Source organism: Ambystoma mexicanum, chromosome 12 (assembly GCF_040938575.1).
Source record: "Ambystoma mexicanum isolate Mex_15411 chromosome 12, UKY_AmexF1_1, whole genome shotgun sequence".
NCBI lineage: Eukaryota > Metazoa > Chordata > Amphibia > Caudata > Ambystomatidae > Ambystoma > Ambystoma mexicanum.
This window is the reverse complement of record NC_090936.1, coordinates 1,076,883,546-1,076,895,418: the sequence shown is the minus strand read 5'-3', so window position 1 is coordinate 1,076,895,418 and position 11,873 is coordinate 1,076,883,546. Positions and strand designations below refer to the sequence as shown.

General features: G+C 45.8%; 1 protein-coding gene across 4 annotated transcripts in view; it reads right to left on the bottom strand.

The window, feature by feature from the left end:
• PLXNA4 (plexin A4) overlaps nt 1-11,873 on the bottom strand; it is a 1,277,179-nt gene that overhangs the window by 109,517 nt on the left and 1,155,789 nt on the right. For all 4 annotated transcript variants that reach the window (XM_069629627.1, XM_069629628.1, XM_069629629.1 and 1 more), the window contains one exon: nt 4,382-4,485. In XM_069629627.1, coding sequence (XP_069485728.1) covers nt 4,382-4,485 — 104 coding nt within the window. The remainder of the gene's footprint in view (nt 1-4,381; nt 4,486-11,873) is intronic.

The window sequence follows — 11,873 nt, the reverse complement described above, 5'->3', positions numbered from 1 at the left end:
CAAAAGATTACTCGATAATATAGTAGACAAAAAATTGGTCCAGCCCACTTTTGCCGACCCAAATTTTCGGCGAAACCATTTTTGCTGATTTACTATACTGATGGTAAGTGGAGTTAAGGTATATATATGGTGGTGGGGGTAGCGGTGGTAATGGGGTATGAGGGAAGTTACATTTCTGCAGGAAACAAAGCTGAAAATGTCTCTAAAATAAATTCGGTGAAAGTATTGCTTGGCGAGAAATAGTCACCAAAGATTCCTAGAACCACAAAATAAGTGCATATATACAAATATACCACATGCCTGTCTATCATGGGGACCATTAACTGCTCCTAGAGTTAGGATACCAGTCGTGCCTCCTTTGATCTTAGTTTCGAGACCTGAAGCCGACAACTAGAGATTCATTAGAGCATGTCCTGACGCTCCTTTCACACACATAATATTTGTCATGTTTTATTTGTATTGGGGCAATGGGGTGATTCACCCAGAAACAATAAAAATGGAATAACAGTCAACTGGCCAATTCTAAAAAAGTGTGATACAAATGCAGGAAAGTCAGTGATCAATTGACTGGTGGGTGATGGGAAATAAATGGTACAAAAATTGGGGACAGTGCAGACAGATAAAAACCAGTGGTGCGAGGGGACTGATTATGTATAAGTTAGTCTGGGTGCATGATGCAGCATGCGCGCGTGCATGCGTTCAGGAACATACAGGCACCTTGCGCCTTCATCAAGTAAGGGCACTGAAAACGTTTCTGTCAAGGAGCGCTGACCTGCCCCCAGCATCTGAGAATTAGCTCTTCTCCTCATTATCTCATCTCCCAGACCAATCAATTTCCTAAGCCGCTCTCCCACCTCCCAACTTGTCACATCCACGCCGGCCGTCAGCGGCCTGACATTTAATTTAGTGACATGGCGGGGACCTCAGTCAAGTCTTCCATTTAGGAGGGCAGGCGGCTTATCTCCAAAATTATTTGCACGTTAATGAACAGTGTGAGATTTCTATCTGCCTCCCTGCTGGCCAGGAGAAGAGGACAGACAATGCCGGCAGCGCGTGGGCGCAGAATCGCTTCCTGTGATTGGCAGCTGAATGACAAGGGCAGCCTTATCTCTGTCTTTCTCTCTCTCTCTTGCACACACCTTTAGGAGATCAGGCCTTATCCCACGTCCCCCGCTCCGTATTCTCCACTGTATCTCCTTGGTTTGCTAAGAGGTTCTGGTCACCCCAAAAGGGAGAAAGGGATCTTGCCCAATCCATGGTCTTCCAAAATTCCTGAACTATAGGTTTAATGTATCCAGGCAAGATACAGCTGATTAACCATTCAGGTTCTCCCAGGGGTCAGTTTCACGCTAACAGATCTTACAAAAGAAAGAAACCTATGAGTACATGGCATTCCAGCTTGAGGGACACGCAGTATCTAGAACGGCTTTAAATTGACATCTGCAAAGAGGTAGGGAAGTCGTTGCCTAATACTCCTTGCACTTGCTCTGAAGAAACAAATATTGAAATCATGCGCAAACTTAATATATCTTGGCCTAGTAAGATCGTTGTCTAGGTGCATGTTTGTCAATCCAGGGCACTTATACAAAAGTGAGACTATTGACTACCCCACTCATAGTCCAGGCAGGCTGGGCTGGGTGATATATTATCAAACTTATTTGTGATGCAAGTCTCATATTATTAGAACAACGTACACAACCATCTCGCGTGTACACCTTCACAAAATCCAAACACTAAAAATCATTAGTCGTAAATGAGTCCATATCAATTTATTATTAAGACACATTTAGAAAAGTTAAAAAAGAGAGAAAGCAGAAACATACAGATATATGTCATCAATCAAAACTGCATGATCGACTTAATCTAATCCTAAAACCATGATAGGGGTTAGTAAATTTGATGAAAACTAGCTGATGTTGATAAAGCAGTGTTCTAGATGTAAGACTTTAGAAATTGATAAGTCTTGTCAAGTGTCGACATGTTTCGGCCTTGCTGGAGATTGAGGCACTATCTCTAGTGTCTCTACACCTGTAATTTTTCGGCCTTCTTCAGGACAGACAATTTCTTTTATTCAAAATGGAAACCTCTTTCATATACCCCGGTCAATTTTGCATAATCTAAAAATGAACATACAACAGATTTTGTGAGCGACAATGGTTTAAATACCAATACAACATATATAAAATTGTCCGGCATAACAGATTGCTTGTACCAATGTTAACAAGGTATTAATATCATCAATGAACTCCCTAGTCAAGAAAACTCGATTTTGGTGACTTTAGATGTCACAGTTTTATACACAAGTATACCTCAAGATGAGTGCTTAAGGATTATGCAGTTTTGATTGATGACATATATCTGTATGTTTCTGCTTTCTCTCTTTTTTAACTTTTCTAAATGTGTCTTAATAATAAATTGATAAGGACTCATTTACGACTAATGATTTTTAGTGTTTGGATTTTGTGAAGGTGTACAAGCGAGATGGTTGTGTACGTTGTTCTAATAATATGAGACTTGCATCACAAATAAGTTTGATAATATATCACCCAGCCCAGCCTGCCTGGACTATGAGTGGGGTAGTCAATAGTCTCACTTTTGTATAAGTGCCCTGGCCTTATCTGCAGCCATTTTGTCTGTACGGGTATAACCTTTTTGGGATGTACATCTAACTCACCTCAGTCCCAATTAACTGCATCGAAGCACAAATGATTATGAATTATAATCCGCACCACTATTACTTTTACCAGACAGAGAAATAAAAAAGCAGAACAATTAGATAATCAGATGCATCTTTAGTGCCTTGCGAAACACAAGAAATGGCGTGATTCTTCGAGTAGCCAAAGACATGTCCATCTCCCCACTAGAGAAATTTAGAAGACAGAATCACTAGTAAATGCTTGTCAAGAGATCGCGAGAGGGGCTTGGGCTCGTAATATCCCACCCTAATAGATAAGTACATTGGAGGTAGATTAGACATTTAAACACCATGCAGAGAATGTGGAAGTCGGTCCTCTGCTTGACTGGATGCCAATAAAGTGACCCGTACATTGTATAGGTAGATACAGTTTGGGGTATTTTAAATATAAGACAGACTGCTGGATTATGAGTCCTATAGAGGCGATTAATTCGTCTATTTGGACCATTTACTCTGCTTAAATAAAGTGTGAGGTGACGTAAAGGCCTTTGCCTCATCTGTCACTTGTTCCTTTCCTGATAGTGAGCTAGCGTGGCCTGAGGAACTGTGCCTCGGCCGCCACATGCTTCTTACCTGATAGTGAGCCAGTGTGGCCTGAAGGCCTTTGCCTCATCTGTCACTTGTTCCTTTCCTGATAGTGAGCTAGTGGTCTGAAAGCCTGTGCCGCCACTTATTCCTTACCTTATAGTGAGCCTTTGTTTCCTGAAGGCCTTTGCCTCAGCTGCCACCTGTTCCTTTCCTGATAGTGAGCCAGCGTGGTCTGAAGTGAGCCTGTGTTTCCTGAAGGCCTGTGCCTTAGCTGCCACCTGTTCCTTTCCTAATAGTGAACCAGCGTGGCCTGAAGGCCTGAGCCTCAGCTTCCACCTGTCCCTTTCCTGATAGTGAGTCTGGGTTTCCTGAAGGCCTGTGCCTCAGCTGCCACCTGTTCCTTTCCTGATAGTGGGCCGGCGTGACCTGAAGGGCTGTGTCTCGGCTGCCACCTGTTCCTTTCCTGATAGTGGGCCAGTGTGGCCTGGTGGCTGTGTCTCCGCCGCCACTAGTTCCTTGCACGATAGTGAGCAAGCGTGGCCTGGAGGCCTGTGTCTTGGCCTCCACCTGTTCCTTACCTGATAGTGAGCCTGGGTTTCCTGAAGGCCTGTGCCTCAGCTGCCACCTGTTCCTTTGCTGATAGTGAGCCAGCGTGGCCTGAAGGCCTGAGCTTTGGCCGCCACCTGTTCCTTACCTGAAAGTGAGTCTGGGTTTCCTGAAGGCCTGTGACTCAGCTGCCACCTGTGCCTTACCTAATAGGGAGCCTGGGTTTCCTGAAGGCCTGTGTCTCAGCTGCCACCTGTGCCTTACCTGATAGGGAGTCTGGGTTTCCTGAAGGTCTGTGCCTCAGCTGCCACCTGTTCCTTTCATGATAGTGAGCCCGGGTTTCCTGAAGGTCTGTGCCTCAGATGCCACCTGTTCCTTTCCTGATAGTGAGTCTGGGTTTCCTGAAGGCCTGTGCCTCAGCTGCCACCTGTTCCTTTTCTGATAGTGAGTCTGGGTTTCCTGAAGGCCTGTGCCTCAGCTGCCACTTGTTCCTTTTATGATAGTGGGCCAGCGTGACCTGAAGGGCTGTGTCTCAGCTGCCACTTGTTCCTTTTCTGATAGTGAGCCAGCGTGGCCTGAAGGCCTGTGCTTTGACCACCGCCTGTTCCTTACCTGATAGTGACCCAGCGTGTTCAGTCTCTTCCAGTCATTCTCTATTTTGGTTGTGAGGTCTTCATCCTGGAGGATCATCCGGGCACCGCTTGCTTGCCGCCACTCTGCAAAGGAACAGGAACATTAAAATTAGTTTTGCTCAGGGCACCAAAGGCACTACACACAAACATATTGTGAGTTAGAAAACAGAAACTAGGCATATTCGACAAAGGGACCGCAACCCTAGTGCCTGCCCCATTTCATCTGTAGGTCAAAAACATGCTTAAGTGAAGCACCACTTTAACAATACACCATTGAGTGAGGAGCATGTGACTTCCAAGACAAAGGGAGGGTGTGATTTGGGGTGGGGGGTTGCACATTTACATCCAGGGCTAACTTTTATGAACTCACCCGCCCCTTCCTAAAGTTTTAGCAATAATTTCCGGGTTTTCCACAATGTAAAAGGTGCGACAGGAAGTTGGCAACTTTGTATTATTGATCAGTTTCTTGCCGAATCAAATATCTCAAATGTACATTTTTGAATATAGCATGCTGGATATAAACATCGATGAAGCTGGTCTATAATTAGGGTGACCAGATTTTCAAGACAAAAAAAACAGGGTGACCAAAAACACAAAAGAAGGACTACCCGGTCGAATGCCCCCACTCCTTCCCTCCTCCATCCCACAGTATTTCCAGCACTCCTCCTGCTCCTATAAATTGTGCGCTTTTGACTGTGGATATAAGCTGGCTAATAATAAAGAGCTTTTGCATTTCCAGAGCGGGACTACCGCTAGGGAGGGATTCCAGGTTAACGCAGTGTCCCCCCCTGTCAAGCTTTGTTGCTGATGAAAGGTATTATCGTATCCTACTCATGTTACAAGCCTTGCTGTTCATTCATTTATCAACTGGTCTCTCTGGCACAATCATCTAATGCGTGTGCCTGGTACCTATACGTTTGGAGGTTTGACCCGAGCCTGCCTTTGCAAAATTCTGTGTGTATTTTAATGTATACTTAGTTTATAATGGTTGCCGAACCTCTTTTTCCATAATAACCAGGACTGGCACCAATCCTTTCCCCAAAACCAGGACAGGTTTTGGAATTAAAAAACTGTTGCGACAGGGAGGCGCAAAGCCCAATTCCGGGACTGTCCCAGCAAAACCGGGACATCTGGTCGTCCTATCTATAATGAAATTGAGGTGTGCTAAAAGTGTTCAAGTGACTTGTCCCCTTTTCCATGAAATCAAGAAATGTGGGTGTTTTCAAGGGAAGGGGTCAAGCGTAGGGATGGGCGCTCGGAAGGGGGCAGTGACCTGGAGAGGTGTATCTGGAGTAATCTGCCAAACTATGATATTATTAACCCTACTCATGTTGGCCGTAAATCTGCCAGTTCCTGGGTGTGGAAAGGTGGTGTTAGTCCCCACCCATTGAGTTCATAGCACCCCAAAGCGGTTGTGGAGCATTCATTGTGGGAGGTATTTCTACCCACGGTCAATCCTGGATTTTTGGTTGGTAAACTCCAGGCATGTGCTGGAGGATTTCCCTCCACTTAACCTCCAAATTCAGACTATGAGCCTCATTACGAGGTCGGAGGTAGCCTTGCCGGTAAAACCGGCAAGGCTACCTCCAAACTCGCATCCGGGTCCGGCACCTGCGAATGGACAATTACCGGGCTATTCCGGCCCAGCTGGACCCGGTAATTACCCTTTCGTGGGTGTCATGCCCGGTACATCCCCATTCCAATTTGAGCCCTAAAGGGCTCAATTGGAATGGGGACGTCAAATTCACCGGCACTGTTTACAATGGTGCCAGTGCATCCGACATGCTGTGCTCATGGGTGCCACACTGACCGCCAGGTCAGACCTGGCAGTCTGACAGGCACTCGCAAGCACAGCTAGTAGAATGGTGGTACGGTAGCAACAGTGCTGGTAGTGCTACCAGTACCATTGTTGCCTTACCACCATACTTATAATGAGGCCCTATGACAATGTGGTAAAAGTGAAGGTACTTTCATCAGTGCACATTTTTTACAATGGGTCCTAAAGCTCAGTGACTTACATTATACTTTGCGGGCGCCTGGCCTTTCCCACTGGCTGCTGCTAAGCCTGTACCCACCTTCAAAAACATGACCAAGAGGAACACGTATCACCCTCCCCTTTTCTCTCCCTGAAGCTTGCCTCTGGACCAGAGCTCCCTCCATTGATGACCCACCCTCCCTGGAGCATGTACACCATAACAAACCAGCCTTAGAAAGCAATAGGAACTTTCTCACAGCATCCCTCGGGCAGAGGTGTGGTATTTATGTTAAATGTTATATGTTAAAGGTATTTGTACCGCGCACCATCACCAACGGAGTTGGTCCCCAGGTGCTCTGGCGGATCTGTAAACGAGAAGGTGGGATGGATTAGTAAGGTGAAGAGAGAGTAGGACAGTGAGAGGAGTGGTGTTCTGTTGGCAGCTTCAACTCGGTATACACCGTGTGCTGAGCTTTGGTGTGAGTATCGGATTGATGTCAGTCCTCGTGTGCTGTTGGTGCAGTGTATATGTTGTTGCGGTGTGGTGAAGTGCATGCGGCTTGTTGTGTGAGAGATGGTTGTGGGAGTTTTTTGACTGAGATGAGTATGCAGAAAGTTTGAGCTTTTTTGGTTAGTGGTTTATATGACATTTAAGATGCTAACATTCACAATTCTGTTTAAGTGTGGCGCATGCTAACATCGCAGGCTAATGTTCACAATTCTAAGTGTGGCACATGCTAACATTCAAATTTCATCTAAGCGTGGCACATGCTAACATTCACAATCCTATCTAGAAGCGAGGCAGCTAATGTTCACATTTCTATCCAAGTGTGGCACATGCTAATATTCACAATCCTATTTAGATGCGACACATGCTAATGTTCACAATTCTATCCAAGTGTGGCACATGCTAACATTCACAATCCTATCTAGATGCAACGCAGGCTAATGTTCATAATTCTAAGTGTGGCACATGCTGACATTCCACTTCCATCTAAGTGTGGCACATGCTAACATTCAATCAGCGCTTTGGCGTAAGGCGCTTAATAAATCAATAAATACAAATACAATACTATCTAGATGAGTGCAGCTAATGTTCACATTTCCATCCAAGTGTGGGACATGCTAACATTCCCAAATATGTTTATATCTGACACATATACAATCCTGTCATGAATAAACTCAGGCTGGTGGTCACAAATCTATCTAAGTATGAGTGGTGTAAGTGATGTTCAACTTACATTCTATGTTTTGGAAAGGTAAGGTAGAGTGGGGCATTCTGGAGTAGAGAAATTGCTCTACTCCCCACCCAAGCCACACTTACTTTAGAGGCTGAAGGCTGGTTGCTGGCTTCACTGGCTTCCCCTGCAGACACCTGCCAAAACTGTTTGGAGCTGCCATTGTAGGAGCTGCCCTTTGCCTCGGGGCCCTTCGCCGCAGGGACTGCATGGGCAGAGGGCTGCTCTGTGCAGGTGGCTTAAATGTACCAAGGCACTGCAGAGGGAAGCCAATTAGCTGGGTGGGCGGGTTAGTTGGCGGGATAAGGAAATGGTTACCTCGTGGAACGTGATGCGTGCGGGGCCTGGGGGTTGCTTACATTTTTTTAAAACAGCCTTTGAGGGGCCTTGCGCCAAGCAGCTCACCTGGAGTCAAGGGAGGAATTAAAGAACCCTCTGGTGGGTGCAATGCCATCTGTAGAGGGACAGCTAATTAGCTGTGTGGGCAGGCTGGTAGGCGGGATAAGAAAATCGGTGCCTCGTGGAACGCGATGCGTGCAGGGCCTGGGGGCTGCTTAGATTTTGAAAAAACAGCCTTTGAGGGGCCTCATCTGGAGTCAAGAGAGGAATGGGAGATGCTGCAAAAATACGCTTTGCACAGTTCCATGAATCAGGGTTTGCGTCAGCAGTGCAAATTCAGTTTTTAGCAGTGCAAAGTCACTTTGAACTGTGTAAAAAATTCCACGAATCAGGCCCTAAATGTATAGCTCTGCTGCCAATTAGGTTGCAGCTTTCATACATACATTTTGAGCCAGCTGGCAATTACATTATTTGTATATTTATTTTAGCATATCACTGCCTGTTTATGTTTCAGATTAAATGACACACAGAATTGCAATTTTGCTGCTACTTTATGCAAATAGGAGATTTCACGATGACCATGTCATGGAAAAGAGGCTTAGAAAAGCAGCTATCTATCAGTTTAGAACACAGACTCCTTCATATCACTGAATTCTAAATGTTGCAAAAACCTTGAAGTGAAAGGAATAAGATATTTAGCCATGACCGCTGCAAAAAGAGTGGTATTTTTCGCATTTTGCGCTGCCAGAAACAGGAAAGGTGGAGACAGCTGCAGCAAACCGAGCATCAGAGCAACTCAGGGTCTCTGCTGGGTACAATGCCAGGAAAGCCAGAGATACTTGCCACCTTTGGATGCCCTGACCGGGATAGCAAGGTAGCCCTGAAGACAAATGAAGGTGGGCTATCTGTCAATGCAGTTATATATATGCCTCTACACCTAGATATACATCTGTATGTCTGTTCACACCTCTCTGCATATTTATTACCTTGACAATACGTTCCATCCCATTCATCCATCTGTATGTCTCATCTGGCCATTTTTCAGGCTATCTGCCATCCATCCAATCCATCCATCCATTCATCTGTCCCGTCAATCCTCCTATCTGCCCATCCAGGCATGCATCCATCCATCTTCCCTTTCCATCCATCCATCGAACCATTCATCCATCCACCCACACATGCATCCATCCCTCCAATCTTCATATCCAACCATCCACACATGCATCCATCTATCCCATCCATCCACCTATCCACCCAATCATCCATCCACCCACCTATCCATCCAATCCTCCTGTCCAACCATCCACACATGCATCCATCCATCCAACCATTCATCCATCCACCCATGTATCCTTCCAGCCATCCAATATTCTGTTGCAATCATACATGCATCCATCTATCCTATCCATCTACCTATCCATCCATCCATCCATCCATCCAACCATCCATCCATCCAATCCTCCTATCCAACTATCTACACATGCATCCATTCATCTATCCAATCCATCCATCCACCCATCCACCCATCCATTCATCCATTCATCCATCCAGCCAAACCTCCTACCCAACTATCACTACATTCATCCATCCATCTATCCTATCCATGCACCTTTCCATCCATCTATCCACCTATCCATCATTCCATCCATCCATCCATCCAATACTCCCATTCAACCATCCACACATGTGTATCCATTCATTGTAGATTCATCCATCCATCCATCCATCCACTCACCTATCCATTCATCCATGCAAGCATCCTATCCATTCATCCATCCATCCACTCACCTATCCATTCATCCATCCAATCATCATATCCACCCATCCACCCATCCATCCAATCATCCTATCCAACCATCCACACAGGCATGCATCCATCCAGCCTTCCATCCAATCTAGTAAATGCATTCTATTCATCCTCCCATCCATCTACCCATAGGTCCATTCACTCTCCATGTATCTACATATCTATCTATCGATCTGCTACACAGTGGGTAACTGCATAAAGTGGCATCCAAATGCCAACCAGGGGGATCTGGTGACATGATACTAAAACAAGAGGATGAGCAGTTTGTAAACATGACTAGAAACTTCACAATCGCATTATGGAATGATAATACACGTTACACATTATCTGCACCTGCTTACAGTTGGCTTGCCAAAGAGCTGCCAAGGAGTCCAGGCTGGATCAAAGTCTGTCTTCCATATTGCTGGCGTGTGCCGCGTGCCCAGGCGTTCCATCTATTGGCCTGCCCAGGTACCCCAGGAAGCCCAGGGACATATGCTCTCCTTCACTACTGCCCTCAAGTCTATTAACTTTGATCACCGGCGGGTATCACCCGATACGGTCCTTGGATCCAGCGACTTGGGTCGTGGGCTGTTATCACCCAATACGGCCCTTGGAATGCTGCATTAGAGAATAATAATTAAACGTAAGAATGATAGCTCGTAATTGACATTTAGGATGCAATCCCTCCAAAGTCTGTGTGTTGAAACCACTACTGCTGGCAGAAAATAAATAATCATTAACCGAGGATTATCGTCTAATTCTCGCATCCATGGGTTTAAGTGACATTATTTCAGCCTTATGCTTTGCATAAATCTTCAGACCCCCAAGATGACATCAGAGGATGAAAATATACATTGTCCATTATGCAGCCACTCGTTTTATAAAGGGGGTGCAGGATGGATTTCCCAAGCCTCTCTCGCCTTTAACTAGAAAAGCCTGGAAAACTAAAACCGCGCCAAAAACGCTGAGGTATTTGGCGAGGCTTTGTGCAGGCCTCCGTATTCCACATCTTACAGAGAGATGCTCCCGCCATGGGAGTGACCGAAGCCTCTTAATGTATATGTGTGCCCTGCAAGTTCATCATCTGGCATGGTTACCATGGCAATGGACCGTACGTGCCAATTTGGACACTCGCATGCATGTTGTTGCTACGTGCATTAACAATCAGACATGCGGCCAGATGTAGGTGCACACACATATCCCCAAGATGTGAAGTCATTGTAAACGTGCGGGATCCGTCTGTGTTCCCATCAGGCCGGATTCTTCCATTCAAGCAAGAATAGCAGCTTGCACTTTGCAAAGGTTTTGCTGAAGTGAATTGTAGCTGGTAATAAAATGCATGTCTGTCGTTCACCTACAGAGACGCCTGGGGGTGCTATTGCAAGATGCAATGGCCAGAGAGGGCAGCTATTTTAATTGCGTGTGGCAGGCACTGGAGTCAACATTTAAGGAATGTATGGCGCCCAGTGGGTTTGCAACACCGAAATGTCTTTTTATTCCTAACCCTGTCCCCCCCCCCCCATCCCCATCCCCCCCCCCCATCACTCCTGGTAACCTGTACCAACCCAAGTAAGCTTCGTGGTTTCTGGGAGGCATGTTACAGTAACTCGTTAATGCCCGATTACTGTAACCTGTAGTGCAGGCTAGAGGTTACAGAGTTCTAGACTACAACTCCCATCAGCCCTAGTCAGCCTAGTCAGCCTAATCAATGGCGTGGGTTCATGTGAGCATAGCACGAGGCATCAGATAGAACATTGGTTTCACACGTTTGCTCCAAAATCCCTACTCGTTCGTCTCTGATGCCTTCTGCAACACATATGACGGGGCAAATCTGCTGGCTTCCCGAGTCTCTCAACTTAACGCAGAACCGATGGAAGGGTCTAATTAGGGTGACCCGACGTCCGGATTTTAACAGGGAGTTTTAACATTTTTTAAACCACGTACGGTTATTAAAACCGATATTATTTTTCAGAACACTTTCAGACTATTTCAGACTTTTGCAGGTGGAGTTTTGGCTCGAACCCGCAACCTCTCAGGTATAAGTCAGAACACTTACTGACTGTGCCACACAGACTGGCCTGGAAAGCGTTGTACCGCAAGCCTTCTAATATCAATTAGAGCTAAGGCTCGT